The 25,607-nt window shown below is 41.9% G+C and overlaps 1 protein-coding gene across 2 annotated transcripts in view; it reads left to right on the top strand.

Annotated features, from left to right (window-relative positions):
• Nucleotides 1–23,558, top strand: part of ATP1B3 (ATPase Na+/K+ transporting subunit beta 3) — a 31,054-nt gene extending 7,496 nt beyond the window's left edge. Inside the window, exons 2-7 of one of the 2 annotated variants that reach the window (XM_075269005.1) lie at nucleotides 9,721–9,849; nucleotides 15,467–15,571; nucleotides 17,448–17,641; nucleotides 18,646–18,696; nucleotides 21,051–21,134; nucleotides 22,635–23,558. In XM_075269005.1, coding sequence (XP_075125106.1) covers nucleotides 9,721–9,849; nucleotides 15,467–15,571; nucleotides 17,448–17,641; nucleotides 18,646–18,696; nucleotides 21,051–21,134; nucleotides 22,635–22,805 — 734 coding nt within the window. In that variant the 3' untranslated portion in view covers nucleotides 22,806–23,558. Of the gene's footprint in view, nucleotides 1–9,720; nucleotides 9,850–15,466; nucleotides 15,572–17,447; nucleotides 17,642–18,645; nucleotides 18,701–21,050; nucleotides 21,135–22,634 lie in introns of both variants that reach the window. The other variant, XM_075269006.1, reaches the window with a different exon arrangement.
• The last annotated feature ends 2,049 nt before the right edge of the window (nucleotides 23,559–25,607 follow it).

The raw sequence follows: 25,607 nt of genomic DNA, 5'->3' as shown, positions 1-25,607 counted from the left end.
AAATGCAGTGTCTCTCTGCATCAGGTTTCCTCTATAGCGGTTCTCTACTGTGTTATGCTACTACCCGGTGTCATTACATGAAGGAATCCGTAGCTGGCCATACATATAAGATAGCGGTGCGGCTGATGGGTGAACGAACGATCGCCACGTTGACACGGCCATGCACATTTGAGTCCATATTGGCTCTTACAGTCACGTGTTCAGCGTCATTGGTGAAGGATATATGGTTGCTTTTATATTTGCTAACTAAAGTCAAAGACTTAGCTGCCATTGGATGAAAATATTAAATGCAGTCAACTTTTTTCCAGGCATATCAGACAGTCACTGAGTGGCTCCAAATTTTTACATTTCACCTGATAAATTGTCATATGGATTAGTTACCTGTTTGTATTATGTTTGGACTATGTGTATGGCCACCCTATTTAAAGGGTTTTGCCATTAATGACACTTCTCCCCTGTTCTATGAATAGGGGGATAAATTTCAAGTCGATGGGAGTCCATCTGTTGGGATTCCACGTGGCCAGGAGAATGGGGGCCCCAAAAAAACCCTCCCTAAGGCCCCCTTGTGAATGAAGCACCATTGCGCTTGCATGACCAGTGTGGTTTCTGTTGGGTTTCCTCGATCACCGTTACCAGCAGCCTCATCGCTGTCATTGAAATAAGTAAAATCACAATGAAACCCTGAAAGACTTCATATGCTGAAAGTTTTAAAATCTGTACCATGTCAATTTGCAATGTGTACATTAAATTAGGAAAATTTCTTTGACTTAGAGAACCTTTCACCACCAGAGTCTTGCTCTTTATGTCCTTTAATCGCCACTCCTTCACTGATTCTGACACAGTTGGATTTTTTTCTCTAGCCCACACAGTTCCTGAGCAATAAGTGCTGTTAGTTTTGGTGCCTGATGTCCTATTTAGTCTCTGTGGGTGGTGTCGGGCAGTTTTACAACTGCGGATACCCGATGAACCCCAATATAGTTTGAGGTCCATCGGGCTACATATGTAACCTCTATTTTAATGTTCAACCAGGGCGTTGTTCTGGTCTGTTGGGGCAAGCCTAGTGTTGGTGCCATTGCTGGGCTCGTTCACATCTGCGCCCGGGCCTCCGTTATGCAGGTTTCCGAATCGCAGCATTTCAGTTATACCTACGAAAACGCTGGTGGTTTCCCCGTAGGTTTAATGGAAACAGAAAGTCCACTGAAGAAATCGCTGTGGACTTTCTGTAAAAAAAAAAAAAAAAAAAAAAAAAAAAAAAAAAAAAAAAACCTGCGGGAAATATCGCAATGCGTTGACGTGTTACGTGGGGCAGTGGCTTTAAGCTACTGCCATATACACCTGGCAGTGGATTGTCTTGCAAAGGAACAAAGCATAAGATTCATTATTCAGATTCTGGCTTCATCTGCCTGAAATTGGATGGTGCTGACAACTTCTCTGTTATCTGGGGGCCTTCATCTGGTCACAGAGAAAGCTGTCATCTGAATGCTCGCTTGATCTACACCTACTGTCCAACTCTCTTATACAAGCTGAGCATGCATGTGTGCATCTGCTTTCTGGGAGGCATACATACACATTATATGGTTGACCAAACCTATTAGAATCTACGTTTTGTTGGCCAATGCTCTTCTGTTGTGTTTGGACACCTTTGAGTTGATTTCACAAACTGCAAATTTTTCAGAAACTTCAGTTCCACACCTGTAAGTGTTCTTCATCCTGTGCATGGGTTTGTGCAGATCCCATTTATCTGAATAGGATATTGGCAAAAATTTCTGCAGCAAATCTGTTGCATGTGAACATATGCTTTAATGTGGATGTTTTTCTGTAAGGACATTAAACCTTTCCAATTCAATGTCAGATAATAGGCAATAGTGGCTTTTAGGTGCAGGAGATTGGGAAATATCATTCCTGTATAAGGGCTAGTTCACACGGTGCAAAATGGTCAGGGTTTTGACGTGCAATCCCCGTCAAAATCCTGCTGCCTCCCATTGAAATCAATGGGAGTCGGTCATTTCCTTTTTCTGCGAGCGAAAAAAAGCAAGCTGCCCTTTCTTCAGGCGAATTCATCGCAACACCACCCTCCGGACTAGGTCCATTCATTTGGGCCTAATCCGGAGCAGAAAGCCGCGACGGAATGTGTTCACGCGGAACCCTGTGTGAACTAGACCTAAGAACTCTGGTCTCTTCTTAGCCTAAATGGCTGATAACTGTGAGCAATGGTTTATTCACCTAGTTTTTCCATCCCCAAATCAATTTTTTTTTTCTTCATACTGTTGCCCTGCACTGATCAGCTGTTCTAGCAGCCTCCTGTGGATGGGTCATCAGCATGAAATATCCATTCGGTAATGGAAACCCCCTTTAACTGTGGATAAGATGACTTTAAGCAGGTGATAATATGGCCAAGTCAGCCAACAGGTTGTCCAGTGTTCTTCCTCCCCCATATACTTGAATTGTTGGCATGTTAATTCAGTAGGGTGGAATATAAGCGACAACTGACCCTTGCTTCCTCCCCCTTACCGGAGACGTGTGGGAGAGAAATTGTGGAGCTGTTGCTAAGAACACACTATTGTCAGGTTCCTTCGATATCCACTGAAAAGTCCCTAATGTTTACACCAGATTTTGGCTAGGTCTGCACCGTTCCTTGTCATAAATACCATATTGTCACGACATGCGATATATGTGCAGTTTGGCTATGCTTTTGAGGATCTAAAATGGTCACGTGACAACTAGTCGCACAAATGGTTTTTGTTGCAAGACAGTTTGTTATACAACACGTTACCTTAGTGGCTTTCTTTTGCACAAGCTATATCATTAAGTAAACCGGTTGGTATTGCTTTTATCCTCCCTGCTCCAGGGTCTTATGGCATCCTCTTGTTTTTGCTGCTCCATAGACTTCTTTAACATATATGGGAACTGGCCATATGTCTTCTGCAGATGCCTCTAGAAATGTCAAAAATGTTTCTGTCACTCTTGCAGTGCTTTAACATGTCTGTGAATGAACACTGTGCATACATGTTTCCTAGAAGCAGGCCTTGAGTTACAGCACAGCTGACTAAGCGTCCCACGGAGATGGTTTTGTGAAGCTATTCTTTTACACCGGATATGCCGTGTTGACCTGATTTAGTGCAGGAGCGATGGCCAACATAGCGTTTATTCACCGGCTGTCCTGTTGACAGATATTGTTCTAAGGATTACGGTAATTTTGCTTCCTGTATTAGGCGGCATCAAAATCCAAGAAGTCAAAGGCAGTAAATGGACGTATGAAGTCTGAAGAACATGTATTAGGTAGTCATTCATTGTTGTAAGGCTAGCATGTGTGCGACCATTGCTGGCCACAGGCTAAGACTGCCCTAATCCCACCAGCATTCGGATATCTTTTCAATTTTCAGTCTCTTGCAGGGGTATCTGTTGGAATTGCCACAGGAATGAAGATCACTTGTGTGTTGCTGGACATGTACTGTATTTTTGATCTCTTGGAATACCTTATGTTAGAACTGCAGTGAAAGGTATCTGGGACAGATAACACAGAAACACACAGTTGATATTAGGTGATGAAGTATCCTCTCCTCCTCCTCCTTTCTGCACAGGCAGCTGAGCATGCCCACAACACTCTCATAGAATTCAATGACTTCTTATCTCATAGCGTCTGCCCTAAAGAAAATCTCTGGAAGTGCTTTTGCAGCAGCAAAGACACGATTGCACCCATTTGTTCATCGTATTGCACCTATGTGTTCATCACATGACCATGGACTCATTTTTATTAACCTGAAGTAAGCAGAATGAATGACAGCAAGCGGAGATCTAGAAAACCATGAAAGTTGTGGAACTTTTTATAATACAAACAACAACCTTGATCTCTTAATATTGGTCTGAAATTGGACATCTCCCTTTGAAAGACTTTGGCCTCTTAATTCTGACTACAGAATCGAAATCTACACCAGTAAGGAACTGGCAGAGATTCCAGGCGTCGCTGGCGCAAGTAAAAGAGTTTGTCGTGCCTTGGTTGACACCTACTTTCCCCAAATACAGTTTAGCCGGCTACTGAAATGCCCAACAGCGGGTCAAAAAAAGACTAATGTGCCACATTTACACCCATGTACGCCAGAAAACTTAGAGGCCCTTTCACATCCTTTGGCACCAGCAGAATTATATATCACAAGAACGCCAACTTCTTTTTGCAGGTATGTGCTGGAACGAACAGCACTGATATCTCTTGCACACGGGTGTATACCAACGAAGTTATCGGTGACGTTAGTTTCGGCATGTACCAGAAAACCTAACTGTGCGCTGAATTCAGCGCACTGTTAGCTCTCTAGCGGTATATTCCACCGCTGGTGCCAGAGGACTTGAAAGGTCCTCTTTTTAAAAAGCCACAAAACATGGTAAATCTCTTTTGCCTTGGCTCTACTGTCATCTTTTTGCGCTGAAAATCTGCGTAACACCTTTTACAGTATACATTTGGTATTGGCTTTTCAATGTGCTAGCGTTGGATGCAAGTTCAGCAGTATGGCAGCTAATATGGCACTCCGATTCGAAGGGCAAATTTGTGAATATGGTATATTGTCCAGTTACTAGGGGGACTTAACATTTGGATTTTGTACAGTCTGGCCTCCTACATGTGTGGGGAAACTTGGACAGCAATCCAGTCCTCACATACTTTCACGGTACAGCAGGCCTGGTTGCCAGGACAAGTATCAAGGCCTATACACAAACATTCCCCGAATTTAATAGGAAGAGAGTAAAACAATAAAAAAAAAAAAAAAAAAAAAAGTAAAAAGTAAGAGTAAATATGTCTGTAAAATGATGGCTACTTGCTCCGGAGACTTTTGTTTAGTAGCCTGGTAGTTGTTTGGTGCAGGAGAAGGTGACAAAATCTTTGACGTTAAACTATATCCCCATCCTGGGTACACCTTGTCACCGGCGACTCTAGGTTACGTGTATTAGGGCAGGATTATTATACCCGTATGTTTAGGGCTTTGGAGTCTGAGAAGTTATCAAATCTGCTTTAAAATAAAATAATTTAATTATAGAATTATTAGATTAGATGTTTAGCTTGTTACAGATTTACTTTCATAGAAATGTAATAACTTTTGTGAATTAGAGGGGCATTGCCGTTTCTGACAGATCATGGATGTCGGCCATTTATAAAGGAGTCGGGCTGTGGGTAAAATAGGAGACAGTGGTTTGGACTACTTACACCAAATCCCTGCCTATTATAGAAAAATGGCAAATGGCCTACATAGACAATCCTGATCTTTTTCCTGGATGGAGGCAGTGTCTGTGCCTTCTGTTCTGCCAAATTTATCATCCTTTAAACTGGCATAAATAATGGCTGTAATCTCCACCAGCTGCTTTCTGGCATTGGTTTAGTTGTAGGCTCGCTGCCCTTGATGTTCCTGATACAGAAGGCATAAAATAGGCGCATCATTTGGTAGAGCAGGGATTACTCAGGCCATTGAGCAAATTCTGGTCGGCCTTGATGGACTCCACCAAACCTCCCATGGTGTAATGAGAATCTGACGTAACCTTAAAGGGGTTGTTCTTTGAAGCCAATGGGAAATGAGCTGCAGTAACACTGCTTGTCCACTACACAGGGTGCGTAGCCGTCTGCTCTGTGCACTGTATAGTACTTTATTGGGAGCGGCCCTGTTAGTATTCTGTAGTCATACACTGTTCCTGTAGGTGCATTCTTGAAGTCTTTTTGGTCCAGGAATGATAACTTTGTCATGGAAAGGTATCTGTCAAAATAAAAAAAAATCCCCCTTCATTATAAGTTTTTAGGTGTCAAGTTTGTCCCATTGTCCTGACTGCGACGTTCATTCATTATGTGCCCTCTTTACTACTTTTAAGACTATAATCTGTTTCTCAGAATATGGTTTTCCTTCTTGGTTGGAGTGCTCTGTCCTAACATACCTAAGCTGGCCATATACTTTGTTTGTTAAGCACTGCTGCAAACCTATGTGTAGTAAATGGGGAGAGGGGAGTAAGTCATTGCCACACAACTTGCAGCAACTTATCTCCTCTAAGAACGGAAAGATCATGCATATTGTAATAAGATAGTCCAATCCTTCACCTTCATACACATTAGATTATTTGCATGTGGCCGACTATTTGATCATTGCTTTCCCTTATGTTACTTTACGTTCTAGACCATTAGACTGGATTAACATAGTCCTAATATGTCTGGTTTATATGGACAGTAACAGAGCTGCAAACGTGACCCGATCGTGAGTCTGATGTATATACCGAGCATGTCCACCGATCCTTATGGGCCTGGTGAATGGCACCATTGTCAATATGGCATTTGTTGGATCAATATACGTTTTGTTTTCTCAGAGAAGCTTGGCATTCTAAGTCTTACTACGAATGTAGACTTCATTGAAAAAAAACAAAACTGTATTATGAGGTATATCTTTATTTTTCAATAACCATCAATGGACTGAATACTTAGCTGTATGTCAATATGTCACATGGGGCAATTTGACTTATACTGTAGTATACTTAACAATTGTCTGGTCAGGACTAATGTGGGGTGGGGTCTTTACCATTTGCCTCTATGTTGTTTAGAACAATTTCTAAATGTCTCGCCTGAAAACTACACACCACAGTAGTCCAATATGCCGACAACCCATTGATTTCGCTGGTGACTGCAATGCTTTGTTTCACCTGCGGAGTTGCTGTGTAGGAATTTAACACTTGCTGATTATACCTGATTGCTGGGGAACTGATCAGAAGGAACAAAACCATTTATTAAATAGGCAAGTAAGGAGATTGGGTGAAACTTATTGGTCGTCTCAGGATCAGGATTGTTCACATGGCCCTGCTTCCTACATCCCTGTTACTCCCTGCCAGTGTTCATCTTGTGCCTTGGTGATCCTCTCCTTGCAATAGATGAGGGGGGTGAACTGTGACCTGTAGGATTATGTTCATCTTTGAGATAATTTAAGCAGCTATAAAGTCCTGAAGACATGCTGTTCCCTGACAGGTGTTCATTAAACTATGTGGCGCTATTATATTACCCTATATAACCCACCCTGAAGCAGCAAAAACGTGACTGTATTCCCTTTAACCATATATGAATTAAAGGAGTATAACCCAGTGTAGAATCCATAATAATTTTGGTGTTTTGGGAATAAACTATAGAAACTGTGAATTGACCCCCTGCTAGTGACAGTAATAGTTTATTACCCCCTCCCTGCATGTTAAACATGTGCGCAGATGAGCGTACAAAAGCTATATCTGCTAATATGGCGCAGAGCTTTTAGATTGTATCTTATTTTGTGTAAACTGGCACTTGTAGTTCTACAGTAACTCAAGAGCCTTGGAATATATCCAATGTCTTATTTCTAGATTAAGCCCAGAAGATTATTGGCCTGAAATGTCAGTCACTAACTGGAAGCTTCTTAATGCTTCAGGATGGGTTTCTTGGCAGCCCTTAAGATGTCCCCCTTGTTCTTGCTTCCTAAAATGGAATTTTGTAATGGGCATGGAGGTGAGACTACAACCACTTCACGGCTCCCAGCAATCCTCTTCAGCGGACAAGTGATTGATATGCTGCAACAAGAGGCCATGTCAGTCAGCCAAGAGATTACGTGATGGGACGCTGCCCTGTCACTGAGGCCAAAGAAAACGTTGCTTATGTATGAAAGGGTATCCCATGTTGGTGTATGTATGCGCATATGTGTGCGTGTTTAGTAATAATTATACACATATATGTATTTTTTTAAAGATCATAGCACTTGTGTTCCATCAGTTGAACATTGATACACTTAAAAATGGCAGCGTTGCCTTCAGAGACGCAATCCCTTTATTTCAAGGCCAAAGAAGTTCTTGAATATTGCTCTCTAAGGTCAGGTTCACACCTGCGTTGGAGACTCTGCCTAAAATCCTTCTCTCTCTGCCAGTTTCAGTATAAAACCAATGGAAACCTCACTGGCCCCATAGTCTATAGGGTCCGCAGGTGTCCTCGGGTAACCGCTTTTTAAGCAGGCAGGCTCATAGTCTTTGGGACCCACAAATGATGGAGAACTGAACGCAGTGTGAACCTAGCACAGGGTATGTTCACATGACAAGAAAATACACATCAGCTCTGAAACCATGGCAAAATAGGGCAGCGCCAAGGAGTCCTGTTGTAAATGATGGATGGCAGATGTGAGAAACTCTGAAAACCTGGTGGAAGCAGCGTGAATAAACGTGAACATGCCCCAAGCTTTAAGAAGAATGGTTGGACGTTGGTATTCTGCGCTGCTATTTTAGGGTTTAGGGGTCATGTCCCAGTGGTGGTCACCCTGCTACTTTTTTTTTTGCCACTGAAGAGCTTGTTCTTGCAGGCTTTAAATGTGTCATATGACTTGACGCCAGGCGCAGACTACAAGAGGAAGGTCTTTAATTTTTCTTGTACTTTTAGCAATTTCCTCTTTGGCCATCTTGAGCTAACGATAACCTGTTCTGGCAATCACTTTTTTTTTTTTTTTTTTTTTGCACTGATGATTTTGCAGCAGCAGCAGCATATCTCCATAGACACCATTTGTGGTCGTCCTGTCCAGATATTGATCTGCTGCGTTTTTTAATTGTACTTCATATCTAGTGTTATATTACAACAAAGCGATCATTATCACTAAAGTGAGTTTTGGTTGGTACCTTGTCATACTGGCAGGAATTGAAATGAAATTGAAGCTGGCCATGCACATGAGATATAGTTGGTGGTGAACACTCTGGAGGACTTCCAGTGTCCATAGGTTTTTATAGACTCTGTGTAAGCTACTAGATCAGGGGTAGGGAACCTTCGGCTCTCCAACTGCTGTGAAACTACAACTCCCATCATGCTCCATTCACTTCCATGGGAATTCCAAGAACAGCAGAGCAAGTATGCATGCTGGGAGTTGTAGTTTTGCAACAGCTGGAGAGCCATACGTTCCCTACCCCTGCACTAGATGGTGGAAACCCTAGTGATCGCTGTGATCAGCCGCCTGCACAGGCTTGGCCTGAAGACTATCAATCGATATACTGTTTAATAAATGGGCTATAGCTCTTGGTGTCGCCAGTTCCCCACTAAGCACCGTAACTGGGACCAATACAAAATGTCTATAAATAATGCATTTGACTGTGAAGTAAAATGTGGCCATAATGTTTTATAGGAATTACTCTCATGAAAAGTGACTTGAAAAATTCATAGACTAAGATTGCCTTATAGGAAGTGTTGCTGATCAGATGGGTGCCCCCTGTCATAATGCCCCATCCCCATCTTCAGGGCAGTAAACTGATCACCCTTTCCCCCCTCCTAGCATTGGGCTAAAAGCTTGTGGTATTACACAGCGTTTATTTGGATACATGGCTGCCCATCTAATGCAAGGACCTGCCTGTATAGATTGTAATTACCTAAGTGAAAGGCATGTGGATAAAAAGGGATCATTTAAAGTGCAGCTCTGGGTGTGAATGGAGAAGAGGACTTGATGTATCTCCATTATATGCAGGTGTATGAATGTGTATTGTACTGTTCGAGGTCGGATCAGGCGGCTAGGCCTTATTATTGTTGCTTTATGTAATTGGAGGAAGAGGAAAGACCTGAATAAACTTTACCATCTTCTCACGGAGCTGCCATGTGGTGTTAACACAATGTCTGCTAATGTTTGGGTTACTTGTCCATTATTAAACACTGTAAATCACTTTTAATAGCCGCTTGCCAGTGATAATGGTGAACTGACTGTGCTCTGTTTCCCTCCACAGCTCTGATCCTGCTGTTTTACCTGGTCTTCTATGGCTTTCTGGCGGGACTCTTTACTCTGACTATGTGGGTAATGCTGCAAACACTGGATGACTCTGTACCCAAGTATCGGGATAGAGTTTCCTCCCCAGGTAATCCTTTTTCATGTACATGGACAAACTTACTGGTCTAACGTCTTTACAAGTCTTAGACATGGCTAGTATTACACCCACTCCCCATCGCCCTTATTTGCACCTGATCTTATTTTAACAAATGATTGCATCACAGACATCCCATTTAATATTTACAGATTTTATATTATATGCAATATTGCTAGGTCATCCCTTCCTGCCTGTCCTGTTTTCTCCCATTGCAATGATCTCATACTGGCTTGGCCTGCATGGTAAACCAAAGATCTGTATTTACATAACTGCTCCATTTTACATCTTAAAAATGTCCAAAAAAGTAAATATCGGTTTCATAAGTGCACAAATCCTTTTTAAAGGGGCTCTATCAGCAAAATTATGCTGTAATATGAGCCCCACATATGCCTGAATAGCCTTTAAAAAGGCTATTCAGGCACCGCTAATATTAATTGTAAACACACACATCCCCCATTTTAAAATAAAACCATAAAAACATATATGTAAATTATACTTATTGTGCACGCTGGGCGGTGATGCACGGTCCGATGTCATCTTCTGGCACACCTTCCTCTTCTTTCTTCTTTCAGCGATGCCCTCCTGGCTCTTCCACGGCTTCATCGTCCTCTTCTTCCGGCGGGATTGGTTCAAATCTGGTGCATGCACAGTATCGCTTGCCTCAACGACGCGAGCATACTGCCATTGATAAAAATGGCGCCGGATCATGCACAGTAGCTCTGGAGAGAGCATTACTGCGCACGCACCGTATTTGAACCAATACCGCTGGAAGAAGAGGACGATGAAGCCGGGGAAGAGCCAGGATCGCAGGGCATCACTGAAAGAGGAAGGCGTGGCAGAAGATGACGTCGGACCGTGCATCACCGCCCAGCGTGCACAATAAGTATAATTTACATATAGGTTTTTATGGTTTTTAAGGCTATTCACACATATGTGGAGCTCTATCAGCATAATTTTGCTGATAGAGCCCCTTTAAGTCTCTGTTCACGTGCTGCAGTTTCCAATGTTCTGCTCCATTATAGAAGAAGAACAAAGGATATGATGGAAGTGGCTGATCCATTATATCATGGCGACTGACGGGCGTGATGGAGTCTAAGGGCTACATATACATCTGTGTTAGAGCCTCTGGCGCAGAGTCTGCCAGAAATCCTGGACGAAAAATTCCTGCAAGCTGACAGCGGGTTTTTTTTTTTTTTTTTCCCCCCTGAAACTTCCCCCAAAATATTTCGCAAATAGAAATTCTTTGACGTTGATAAAGGAGTAGTATTATTGTAGTCAGATTGTGGTGGGAGGGGGAGTCAAGTGTATTTATCTAGATTTCTAACTTTTTTTGGAGCTCTCTTTGATATGTTAACCCGGGAAGGAAAAGCTCTCGGCTGTGTCTTGTAGGATTTAATTCCCACAGTTTTATCAGGAAGCTTTTTCCCTTCCAGACTTGTTTAGATCAGCACATACTCTCTCCATCAGATTAGTGTCCTTCAGAAGATATACTGGAGTTTAGTATGAGCCCGGATCCCAGTCAGCTGGTATGATCTATGAGGTCGGGTTTACATGGGGTTTTTTGGGCCAGATTTTGACACTGAGGCGGCATCCAGTCGCCTCATTCCGCTCCAGATTAGGCCCAAATGAATGGGCCTAGTAGGGAGGGAGCAGTCGCGCTGCGGCAGACTCCGCGATGGAATCCGCGACAAGAAAGGGTAGGTCGCTTGTTTTTTTTCCACGAGCGGCACAAAACCGCTAGCGGAAAAAAGAGAACAGCTCCCATTTAAGTCAATGGGAGGTGTGTGTGTTTTTGGTTTTTTTACTGGATTCTGAGGCGGATTCTGGATCAAAATCCGGTCCAGAAATTCTTGTGAACCCAGTATGAGTACAACATGCCAATACATCAAATGTATCATTGAATGAGATCGGGACATTTTAGCTCATTGGCCTTAAATCTTAAAGGGATTGTTCAATCAGAAGGCTGAGAATTGCCTCACTGATCTTCCATTGCTCTTGTTCTAGGTTCCCATCCCTGTACTTCCTGCTTCATCTTGCCACACAGCAAATAACTCATTCAATAGCTGTCTCCGTGGGGTCATCACTATAGTCAGTGACTTGCTTTACTTGTGTGTTGAGAAGAAGCAGGACATGGAGACCTACAGGGGATCTGGAGCAGCAGGGAATAGGAGAGACAAATAGAACTTTTTTATGGAGAGTATTCTCAACCTTTTAACATAACATAAATTGAAAAAAGTAACAGCCCTTTTAAAGGGGTTTCCTGGGTTTTTAGGAGTAATGATCTACCCTTATGAATCAATTTAAGATTGGCAGAGGTCTGACATTCAGAAATCGGGGTGATCTGTTTGCAGCGATGCCAGTGCTTCTCGAATGCTGCTTCCACTTCACAGGCCCTGAGACATCACATTCATTCATTGCTTGGCCTGTGAGCAGCTCAGACCCATTCTAGTGGATAGGGCTGATCTTCAAATCCAAACATAGTGACTATACAGTGTAGCGTGCTATACTTACTTTGAAGAAACTGCAGTCTCTTTAAGAGGCTGATCGGCAAGGGTTCAGGGAATCTTTATGAAGACTTATTCAAGGAGGAGGTGTCATGAATCACAGGATTGCGACTTTGTAAACACCAGTCGCAGAAAGGAGTGTGGCCATCAGACCCACCGAATTTATTTACGATAGAAATTTGGCTTAAGCAATGCAGGAAGTGTATGACCGCTATAAACTGGCATATTTTTTTTGCCTCCGAGCCCAGTGGAGGTTGTACTTCATCATATAAGAGGTGCACCCTCTGCCAGCTTCAGTTGCCAATGGCATTTTTTTGGATCTACCATGCCACTTTCATTGAATTGGAGTTGGACTAAATTTAATACTTGATTCCAGTTGGCATAGATTTCAGCACAGGCACCCGGCCCAGCGGAGAAGCCTCCACATTTATGAAGAGGCCTGTGCCACCTCATAAATGAGACTGCTCTAGGGATATGAAGACTGACTTTGAGTCCTCTATAAATATCTCTCAGTGAATCTTGAAGTGCAGCACAGAGTGTTTAAGCTGCATTACCTGTTTGACATAAGGAAATGCTGTAGCCAAATTTACTTTGGTACCAAATTGTATCTGATTTTACAGCTTGACAAATGTCTGCCGTTTATGGGGCGGCATAAGCATACTGCGATGCCAGCTCTTGCAGCAGACAGTGCCCCCTGCAGTGCCTCACTGCACAGAACTTCTTCTATAGCCCTCCAGCACTACCGACCGGTTTATGTAAAGTTATTAGACCGCTCTGTGTTTTGCGGTCATTTTGAGAACATCTCGGTGTTCCAGAAATCCAGGGAATCCATTTTGTAGTCCTCCTGAAGGAGCTTAGCAATGTGCTTTGTCTATTTGTAGACCTAATAATGGACCTTTATAACGTACTTATCCTGTTACATAAACTGTGTTCTCTCTGCAGTGCACCCAATCCATGGATTTGAGTCACTCAGTACATTTACAGCCATGTGGCTTGTAGTATGTGGCGTCCTGTGTGTTACGTCCTCACTGTTAATATCTGCTGATCTGAGGGACTGCATTATGGGGCATTGATCATTGACCGATGTGTGCAGTTTACCATTATGGGCTTTATTTATCCCCTTATAACCCAGCTTCAGAAACTGTCAAATCTGATTTCATCCATAATTCTGTGTAATTTTTATGATTTGTTCATCTCATTGCTTCTCAATGGATCACAGTCTTCTCATTCTATGCCCAATCTAGTTCATATATCTTTACTGTCTGGGAATTTTACTGAACATGTACGGCTAAGGCCCCATTCTGCTTGAAAAATGTGGAGAAAAGTAGCAAACGGAGCTTTCTCCCTCTGCATCTTTTGGAGAAACCTGGTGAACCTTGTTAATCTATGGGTTCTGCGGGTAACTGCTTTTTAAGTGGATTTGGTTTCCCGTTTTTTGGACCTGAGCCCGTACTACTTCTATTATATGACCTGAGTTCATTTGACGTTTCTGTGTGAAAATGTGACGTGGTTTTTCACTTAGTGTCTCCCCCCCCACGTACATACATATACAAAATAGCATGAGATTGTTTTTGACCCTCATTTACCAACTCAAAGGGAGGGTAGCTGCCACTTTTTCAATGAAATCGATGGATGGAACCTGTGCTGTCTATGGGACCATCAGAAAGAAATGTAGATCCATTTGTCATAAGGGGGTGTGATGTGTTCCTAAGCCAAAATGGTCCTTAATATATGATCTCTGGAAATGGCCTGGGTTGTGTCCCCTTGCAATATGTCCAACATGGGTGACAACAGCAGATGAACAGGCTCCTTGTGGTCTGTTGTCACTGAGGAGCCTTTTCGCTTGTCCGACACGTCTGTGGTCAATGTGGTACACCAGCCACCTGCCCCAAGGTTGTCTGACTTATTAAAGAGAGTAGACTTTTACACGTACCAAAGACAAGTGTGCACATATCCCAAGCTTTTGTGGCCTTCACGTTCAGCCCATGAATGTATGGGCAAATTTATCAAACCTCTCGAAGGGTATGTTCATACTCAGCAATCAGAGAACTTGAAGCTGAATTTTTCCGATTAGCCAAATTCTGGGTCTTGTTCCACCCCTGCCAGGCGGGATTTTTCCGACTCCCATTCACCTCAATGGGCAGAATCCACCTGAAGATGGAGCTGAAACAAAATCCTCTGCCTAACCATTGAAATGAATGAAGTCTGGTATCTGGAGGAATTTGGAGCTGATTTTGGAGGCGGAATCTGCCACAAATTCAGCGTCTCATTCCGCCGTATGAACGTACCCTGACTGTACAGCTGTCTTTGTTGCGAACAGAGCGCCGCTTTACTTTCTCCAGAGCAGTTTATGAAATGAAGGTGAGCCCTGGTTGCCATGGACAACAGCCAGGCTTTGTAGACCATTTTGATATATAAGGCCTCAGTAGTGATCTGTAGATCCACTTGACTTTATTTTTTACTTCCTAAAGCTAGTGACTGGATTGTATATCATGAGTCACATGACTTGGTTTATAAACCCTGCTAGGTACCATACATGCAGTTTTCGTCCTTTTAAGTCCCCCGACAACAAGTTCAGTGTTTGGCGTTCTTCAGGCCCCTGCAGCCCGCACCTTCCCCCTATGGCAGTACAAAAGCTTTTCACACCAAAATTCCACATGACATCGTCAATCCCCCAGCAGGACACACACGGCTTTGTAAGACCTGACCCGCCTGTCTCCTGGGCTCTGCTTGCTGTAAGCACCCTATTTATACATGTTCTGCTCCACCTTCACTACATCTATACATAATTACAAGGATATCATAGAAAACTTGTTTAGAACTGCACGTCTTACCATGCTGGATTCCGTCACCAAACTTGTCACAAAATTCACATGTTGATTTGTTTTATGATCCTTGTGTCCGGCGGTAAATCCATCACCAATAAAACGATATGTGATTTGGAAATGATTACTTTAATCAATTTGATCATTGTGCGATATCAAACTTGATGTAACCCTGGCATTAACTTATATATATATATATATATATATATATATATATATATATATATATATATATATATATATATATATTTTTTTTTTTTTTTTTACCCCTTTGTTCAGGTCTTATGATTTCTCCTAAATCTGCGGGACTGGAGATTTCCTTCAGCAAGAGTGACAAGTCTTCATATGAGGTCTACACTAAAGTTCTTCATTCATTTCTAGGGCGTAAGTAAATACCATGTATATAATATGTGATGACTTTCTTTTGGCGAATCCCCGTTTGTGTTAGGAAACCTTATTTAGTAATTTATTTTTTTTTAGGCTATAGTTAATAGCCAGTGCGCTCCCTTTTACAGCCATGGGAGATTATCGTAAGAAAAAAGAGCAGCTGCAGGGGATTCAGTTTCTCTGTATCCTCTCTTCACTGCTCACCAAATTGCTCTTACTTTTGGGTTTCATGCACATGGTCATATTTGTGTTTAGATTTGTGGAAAACCAAACGAAGAGCTCATGGATGGCATCCATGTTGTGCCATCTGTGTTTTTCATGGACGATCAATATAATTAATGGACTGAGCCACAGAAATAGGACCTGTTCCATATTTTTCAGGTCTGTCCTACAAATCTGTAAAAACTAATAAATGTCTTTGGGGCAATAAAACCAAATGGATCTGTATACTACCTGTTTATTGTGGACCCATAACTGGTAGTATACTAACCAAAGCTAGAGTTCAGTTTGCATTCACCAGCCTAAATGCAGCTTCTCATGTGAGTTCTGTTCAGTCTAGCAGCATTCAGGCAATACACGGACCAGATTTCCTGGCCCGTGGATTTGTGTGGGTTTCTCCCCCCCCCCCCCCTGTTTTCCAGACTCTTTCACATCAATGGGTTAATGGAGTCAGCAAGAACGAAGACGTGGAACCAATCCATGAATAGATAGAGCATTTCCTATTTCTTCATGGATCATGGACACCACACAGTTGAGAGTTTGAGAAACCTTAGGGCTAGTTCACATGGGGGTCGGTGAGGTGGATTTTGGCACCAAGAGTGACATGAGAATCTGTCACAGATTTTTTTTTTTTTTTTTTTTTTTTTTTTTTTTTTTCTTGTCCAGCTATTGGAAGGGACGAAATGAGCAATCTTCAGGTGAATTCCACCTTGAAAAACCTATTGAAATCTTTGGGAGTGCAAAAACCATTAGAAATTTTTAAATTGGACTTTTGGGTCCATACAGTGTGCTGGAGTAAAAAAAAATTTGAGGAAGGATGGCATGATGTAAACTTCTAAGGAAAAATGCACCAGTATTGATATTTCATGAAGAATACAAGTATTTATTAAAACAGATCTGTCAGGAGAGGTGATGGCTGCCTTTTTAGGCTGAGATCACATGTTGAAGTTTTCAGTTTTTGTGAGCTAATGGCAGCAGTGGCTTCAAAAACACAAGAAATATAAAGGAAGGCCTTATACGTCTCCCTTCTGCTAAGTCCATTCCTGGCTTCGGCTCAAAAAACACAGCAAAATCTGCAACAAAAATACTCAGATTTTCTGCAGTGTCTAAGCTCAGCCTAAATGACATTTTTTTTTTTTTTTGGAGAGAGAAGTACATAAGAACGTTGCTGATAACATCCACTGCTTGTTAGGACTCCGATGAATGGAAGTCTCAACTGTTCTCCCCTTTAGATTTTTGCAGTCTGGTTTTAACAAATCCCACCCATCCTAGACCCTCGAAGTTAGAGCAGTCGGAATGGTTTGCTTTCTGTGATCGGCACCGACTTGGCCATCAAACAGTGAAATGGTTACATGTGACTTTCTTGGACATGCTGTGATCAGGAGGTCAGTTGTTCAACTCTCAGCGGGGCCAAAGTGACCTTCTGTCCTGCTAGAAGTGAGGCAGAAAAATATCTGCAAAGACTGCGATTTCCAACATTTTAACAAGATATTTCTTCATTGTTGGTCTAGGTCTTAAATCCTTTGGGGTCAGATTAAAGCCTCGCTCTCTGTTGTTTACATGTGTGATGAATTTGGGAAGCATGCTCCATGTAGATTGTACTAGGGTGACCCAGAGAAGTTGCTTGTAAAGATGTTGTGCTTGTGTCTTCCAGCATACAATGACAGCTTACAAGCTTCAAACAATGTGGCATGCACGCAGGGCCACTACCATGAGCAGGACGGAGTCGAAGACAAGAAGTCGTGCCAATTCAATAGGTCCTCACTGGGACCCTGTGCCGGACTGGAGGGGAATGAGTACTTTGGGTACAATGAAGGAAGTCCATGTGTAATAGTCAAGATGAACAGGGTATGTGTGCGTTATATGTCGTAGTATATGATGGCAAAGGATGAGTTATGAGTACCGCCACCCAGTTTCAGTTTGCCTATATAATAGGGGATTGGTACGTTCTTTTATATAGAAAATTATGGTGTTCTTAAACTTTACAGCCTCTTTTACTTATCGCTTAAGTGGTTTGGATGGTGGATAGGAGAGGGGGACATAAAGGGGGATTCCCCACTAACTACACTGAAATCTCTGTGATCATCAGAATGGGGTCCCCAATTTCCGTGTTTAATGGAGTAGTGGCGCACATGCATTGCCACTTCTTTATTCACCTGTATGTGTCTGATGGAACAATGTACTCTGCTGTCAGTCCTATACTGCTCCATACACGTAAACAGGGGACCCAAGTTCTTTTGAATGCTGGGCACACCAGGGATTGAGCCTCCACAATCCTACATTAATAACCTACTTTGTGAATAGGGGAGAAAAAACATAACTAGAACCCAGCATATTAACCCAGGCCCATAGATGATCACCTCAATCGTATGTTGTATTCCCCTTATGAATCGCTGCCTCCTATGCCAAGATATCACAGTTTTGTCCATATCGGGATTAATTTTTAGGAGCAACGAGGGTCTTTTTGCTACTTCATTGGTGCAACAGAAACCACCTAGTTGTTCCAAAGACAAAAACTGTAATAACCCAGCAATGGAGGCACTGATTCACAAGGGACAAACAGCAGTAGGTTAGGGTCACCTGAATACAGAGTTAGTTGATATGCTGAATTCTGGTGACACACTCCCTTTAAGAGCCAGCTTTAAATGATGGCAAAAGGGAGAATAAAAAGATTTACAGCAGTAATGGGGAATCTACCAAAAAGTTGACTAAAGCAGGCATCAATATTAATGGTTTATCATGCAGGTCTATTTCTAGTATTTCTATATTTGAGATGAAAATGTCATGTCTGCATTGACTATATTATAGTAACACAAATCTTCAGAAGTTCATGTTTGACGCTTTACTTCTAGATTATTGGATTGAAGCCACTTGGAAATCCTAAAATAAACTGTACTTCTAAGGTAAGTGGTACATAACATATAAGTATGATATAAATGATAGTTATTAACTAACCAGAGAAAAAAAAAAAGTAATGCTTAGGTTTTAGAGCCGGGCATCACATCAGAACAGCTACAATAAGTTCCTTTAGCTGACATGTTAGGTTTACGTGTGGAGTCTTAAAACGCTGTTCTCTTCACAGCACATTCAAATGATAGGGGGTAACTTGATATTTGGTGAGCTTCAACCGGACCCCCATCAATCACAAGAAATGGGGTGCTTTTGGACCACAAATTGAATACAGTGGCAGGTGAGAATTGCACCTCACTGCTCTATTAATTTCAATGCGAATCACCAAAGATGGCCAAAGTACAATTCTCTGCTGCCTCTTATGATTTCCATTGAAATGAATGGCACAGCACCACGATTTCCGAAGTGGGGTGTAAACAACCCGGTTTTTTGTGATCAGTGGGGATCACAGCAGCAGGACTGCTACCAACCAGCAAGTTACCCCATATTCACAGATACCCCAATTCCTGGAATTACGTTTATGAAAAAAGACAAAAAAAAAACTGATCAAAAATGGGCAAGCGTAAAGGGACTATTGAACTGCTCAACACATTTCATTAGTGGCAGATCTCTTGAACAAACCTGGTGTATGTAGTGATCCAACGAAAGCCAACCAGTGAATTAGAAACTGGATCATGGACCCAGCAGGGCTGATCCCAGAGGAGAATTACTATACCACAAATATCTGACCGTGACAGAAGAGCGAGTGCAAGGTTGCATTATGGGTCTAAGGCAAGCGGACATGGGCAGTATGATTCTCAGGGCATTGTTTTGCTTGGAAACTTTGGGTCCTGGCCTTCATATGTGTAACTTTCACACGTGCCACTGACCTAAACATTGCTGCAGATCACAATTTGATGACGTCTTGGTGCTAGATACCATAAAATCCTCTGATAAATGCAAGCCTCAATAGGTCAGAGTTGTCTTCGCAGGCGGAGGAGCCTATGTAATTTTAGGCTGATTGATACGTGTGTGTGTGTGTGTATGTACATAGTGTAGCGGTGGCAGAATGGCGTGTTTGCTCTGCGTGAGATGACACGTCATTGCGGCACCATTTTTCTCCTGCTTACTAGAGTATGTGGAGCTTTTCCCACAATTCTATAGGACATGCTGGGGTATGCAGAACACAGCGGGGCCTGTTCCTGTGTAAAAGCCAGCACCCTTTACCCCCTGTCATACCGTCACACCCATACTCCTTCCCTCACAGGTTTTGTTTTTCTTCAGGCAGCTGTAACTTTGCTCCATCCACTCAGTTTGTGAGAGCAGCTGAATACACAAAGCCGGAGTCTTCATCAAAAGCTGAGGAACAAATGTTCATAAATCCTTGGAGCATCCGTGCCTTGTGCTTATCTGCTCAAGGAGCAAACTGAGCCCTTGCTGCCTTGGGGTGCACACTTGTATTACAAGCAATGCTGTTTTGAGATAAGACCCCAATGTGAGCCCCCGTACAACATCTCTGTTGCAGGAAGATTATTCTGAGTCTAAATGTGTGTCATGATAATGTCATGGACAGCTATAGCTATATTAATCTGGATATATGCAATATACACCAGGTAGATTTCATTTTCAACTATGTAAGTGGAAATGTCTAAAGGTAAAGGCTTGGACAACAGCCATGTTGCAAAGTTGCATGCAATGACTTAGAATAGCGTGGTAAAATTAAGTATATTCCTGAAAAACCATGGGCATTTAAAAGGTGGGTAATGCCCAAAGCATACACTATCATGGCAGAAAAGATCTACTGAGACATAACATAGATTATATAATGCTTACAGTGCCTCTGCGTACAGTGTTCAGTGAGTGGTACTGCACGACCAAGACCGTAGACAGGAGGAATGCAGAATCTCGGTTTTGTCCCTTTCACAATACCTGAGACTTCACACAAACCCATTATAGTGAATGAGCTGTGACGTTATTGTGACGTTCACTTGTCACCTGAGGGTATTCCTGCTACAGGGCTGATATATGGACATAAAAGGGTCATATTAGATCATTTACGCCATAAACATGTAGTGCAGCTTATTTGCAATGGGCTAATCCACTGTTATACCTCCAAGAATGTATGAATAAATTGACATCTGGGTGTAACCAGTTTGGGGACAGAAGAGTCTGAACATGCCTAGTCAGCACTGCCAGTGGTAAAATTCATTTGGAGACACCTCTTTCACAAGGCACATAACATAGGATCGGCACAAGACAGACTTATGAGAACCATTGTCCAGCAACAAGTCCTATCTAAATAGACTGATGCTACAGCATACACAATGGGATCGATTGCCAGACCTAACATCCTATTTCTTTTATACAGGCAGAGAATGTAAGCCTGCAGTATTATCCGGAGTATGGGAAGATAGACTTGATGTATTTTCCATACTATGGCAAGAAGACCCACGTAAGTGACTATATGAATCCGCCTTCTGTTTGCTTATGAACCTGAGAGGTTCTGTGACTTAACGTTTTCTTTGGCTTTGTATCCAATGGCCATGGCTTTGGTTGTATTCACATCAAGCTTAGTAGGTTACAGTATCTGACAGCTCATTAAAATGATGATATCACTATAGTACAGCTACCAGAACATGTAACTTGAGTAGATGTAGAGCTTGGCTGTTAAGATGGTGGCCTCAGGCGCCAGATACGCCTCCTTAGATTTTCTCATGACCACTTCCTCTGACTGTAAAAGTTGTGTTTTATAGCACAAGTGATCTTACAGTGTAAAATGACATCTGATATATATATATATATATATATAGATATATAGATATATAACTTTATTTTATTCTTATCTCCCCCCTCCCCCCCTAAATTCATAGAATAGTTAAAGGGAACAGATGTATAATACTTTACTAAAGAGAAGTGCCTGTGTCTTTATCTATTATGTCAATGCTTGCTTACTTTTGTTCATACTCCTTAGTGTCAGTTTACAGTGAAGTCTATGGAGAGGGGAGGAGGAGAAAAGCAGCGATATGAGGCATTCTACAACATTAAATGAGTCCTTTCTCTCAGGAAAAGACTGGATTCTAATTCATAATAACCCAACTGTCCTGTGAAGAAAAGGGTCTCTACAGCACAGACATCTCTCTGCTTTGAGGAGTCCTCCTCCTCCTCCCCCTCTCCGTAGAGTTCTTAAGTCATCAGAGATAAGTTAAGACAAGCACTTTTCTTTAATATGGTATATTACAAAGTGTGTGATCTTCATATGCACTACGGATTTATGAACAAAAAAAAATGGTACAACTCCATACAAACCTATCATTAACCTAAAAATCATTGCAGATAGTATTCTTGATGTAATATACACAACTGTATTACTAATCTGCAATTGTGTGCGTTTCTATTGGTCCATACACACAACTGGTTTTTGCTGCTCTTTGCTACGGCCTAGACACACTGCTGCAAAAAATTTTGTGAGCAGTGAATATGGGCCCATAGAAACTCATGTGTTCATACTTTCATCTGCAATATGGAGCAGATCCTATACCTGTCTGTATTTGCATTTCAGACAATTCATAGTTGCATAGTAGACGAGGTTGGATGAAAACATCAGTCCATCAAGTCCAACCTATAACCCTGCAGTGTTGATCCATAGGAAGGCAAAAAAAGCCAAAAAAACCCAAGTGGCTTATGCCAGTTGCCCCATTTCAGGGGAATATAGAGCACTTACGGCTTCGTGCTGTACAGTGACTGGGATGCTGTTAGCATTGGTGTGCTGACTCCATGCACTTATGTGATCTTACTCTCTATACTCTTGCTCATTCCTACAATATATATATATATATATATATATATATATATATATATATATATATATATATATATATATATATATATATATATATTTTTTTTTTTAAATCAAACTTTCTATGAGAAGTAAAACGGTCCATTCTCTCTGCAGTTGAATTATGTGCAGCCCCTGGTCGCTGTGAAAATCACACCATCAAATTCCACTGGCACATCAGAAATCGTGCTGGAGTGCAAGCTTCATGGATCCCCCAACTTGAAGAATGAAGACGAGCGAGACAAGTTCCTTGGTCGAGTGAATTTCAGAGTCCAAATTAGAGATTAAAATAGGCAGCTGAACAGTGTCCAGTTGAATACATAGTCTTTTTTTTTTTTTTTCTTTTGTTTTTGTTTTTTTTTGTTTCGGATTTTTTTTTTTTTTTTTTTTAATATTATTATTATAATTTTTTTTTTTTTTTTAATCAGCCATACCTGCTTTTGTAGGACCTGAAACCATCTGTGAAGTTGATGTAAAATGGCACATGATTCAGGGTAGCATAACAGTGTGCTTCCAACATGATGCTTTAACCTCTTCTGAGCTTAGAGGGGCAGCTTAGAGTTCTACAAGGTCACTCCAGTTGAGAAGAGGTTAAACTTGTCCATGCACGTGTTTCTCTGCCCCAGTGCGGGGGCCAGTTTACAAACCGTAAAAGAATAAATAAATTATCATTTCATATTAGGGGACCTGTAAATAGCTGATTCCGAACATAATACTGGTGGTGTTCGTCCTATTTTTGATGTGATTTTATTCCCTTCCCGAAGCCCCTCTGTGAGTGTTACAAGCTTAATGTGTTGTGCTATGTAAATATTTAATTGAGTTAACACTGGTTTAACGGTCATATCTCAAACGCCTACACAGTTTTAGGGAACAAAAATGACAAATAAGTGAATGGTACCTGACCAACATGTACAAACAAATAAAGATGAAAAATGAATAAAAAAAGGAAAGATTTTATAACCTCTGCAAGAATTGTGTGTCTTGTGCAGATGCCTTAAGTCCTGTATGAAAAAGCAAAATAAAGTGGATTTTAAAAGTGGAGATGTGCTGTCAAGTGGATTTGTATCAACAGTGCCACAATCCCATACAACCCTTGTAATACACAGCAGACATTGTCCATGTAGACTAAAGATCATCGTATACAGTACAGACTAAAAATTTGGACACACTTTCTCATTCAAAGAGTTTTCTGTATTTTCATGACTATGAAAATTGTAGATTCACACTGAAGGCATCAAAACTATGAAATAACACATGTGGAATTATATACTTACCAAAAAAGTGTGAGACAACTGAAAATCTGTCTTATATTCTAGGTTCTTCAAAGTAGCCACCTTTAGCTTTGATTCCTGCTTTGCACACTCTTGGCATTCTCTTGATGAGCTTCCAGAGGTAGTCACCGGACATGGTTTTCACTTCACAGGTGTGCCCTGTCAGGTTTAATAAGTGGGATTTCTTGCCTTATAAATGGGGTTGGGACCATCAGTTGTGTTGTGCAGAAGTCAGGTGGATACACAGCTGATGGTCCTACTGAATAGACTGTTAGAATTTGTATTATGGCAAGAAAAAAAGCAGCTAAGAAAAACGAGTGGCCATCATTACTTTAAGATATGAAGGTCAGGCAGCCCGAAAAATTGGAAAAACGTAGAACGTGTCCCCAAGTGCAGTTGCAAAAACCATTAAGCGCTACAAAGAAACTTGCTCACATGAGGACCGCTGCAGGAAAGGAAGACCAAGAGTCACCTCTGCTGCAGAGGATAAGTTCATCCGAGTCACCAGACTCAGAAATCGCAGGTTAACAGCAGCTCAGATTAGAGACCAGGTCAATGCCACACAGAGTTCTAGCAGCAGACATATCTCTACAACTGTTAAGAGGAGACTGTGCAGCAGGCCTTCATGGTAAAATAGCTGCTAGAAAACCACTGCTAAGGACAGGCAACAAGCAGAAGAGACTGGTTTGGGCTAAAGAACACAAGGAATGGACATTAGACCAGTGGAAATCTGGGCTTTGGTCCGATGAGTCCAAATTTGAGATCTTTGGTTCCAACCACCGTGAATTGTTGTGCGACGTAGAAAAGGTGAACGGATGGACTCTACATGGCTGGTTCCCACCGTGAAGCATGGAGGAGGAGGTGTGATGGTGTGGGGGTGCTTTGCTGGTGACACTGTTGGGGATTTATTCAAAATTGAAGGCATACTGAACCAGCATGGCTACCACAGTATCTTGCAGCAGCATGCTATTCCATCCGGTTTGCGTTTAATTGGGCCATCATTTAATTTTTAACAGGGCAATGTCTCCAAACACACCTCCAGGCTGTGTAAGGGCTATCTGACCAAGAAGGAGAGTGATGGGGTGCTACTCCAGATGACCTGGCCTCCACAGTCACCAGACCTGAACCAAATCGAATTGGTTTGGAGTGAGCTGGACCGCAGAGTGAAGGCAAAAGGGCCAACAAGTGCTAAGCATCTCTGGGAACTCCTTCAAGACTGTTGGAAGACCATTTCAGGTGACTACCTCTTGAAGCTCCTCAAGCGTGTGCAAAGTAGGAATCAAAGCAAAAGGTGGCTACTTTGAAGAACCCCGAATATTAGACATATTTTCAGTTGTCTCACACTTTTTTTAAGTATATAATTCCACATGTGTTACTTCATAGTTTTGATGCCTTCAGTGTGAATCTACAATTTTCATAGTCATGAAAATACAGAAAACTCTTTGAATGAGAAGGTGTGTCCAAACTTTTGGTCTGTACTGTACATAAGATATGTATTAGCTAAATATGGTAAAATCTGAGGTCTGTGATGGTCGTGCACAAAATTAGAAGCAAATGCTACGCACGTATCACATTGAAAGCAATAGGTAAAAAAGCCTCCCATTGATTTCAAAGGGTAGTGCGTTTATGCCGGCACCCATTGAAGTCAATGGGATCTGTTTTTTACGCCGCTCACTCTGAACGAGTTTACGTAAACTCCGTGTGAAGGCTACCTTAACGATGGGTCATCCATTATTTAGCCTGGAAAGCCCCTAAGGTTGGAGCCCCATGTGGCGCAAACGCCGCGGGAAACATTGCTACATTTTACAATCAGAGCAAG

Source organism: Leptodactylus fuscus, chromosome 3, assembly GCF_031893055.1.
Source record: "Leptodactylus fuscus isolate aLepFus1 chromosome 3, aLepFus1.hap2, whole genome shotgun sequence".
NCBI lineage: Eukaryota > Metazoa > Chordata > Amphibia > Anura > Leptodactylidae > Leptodactylus > Leptodactylus fuscus.
This window is presented reverse-complemented; position numbering and strand designations above follow the sequence as displayed.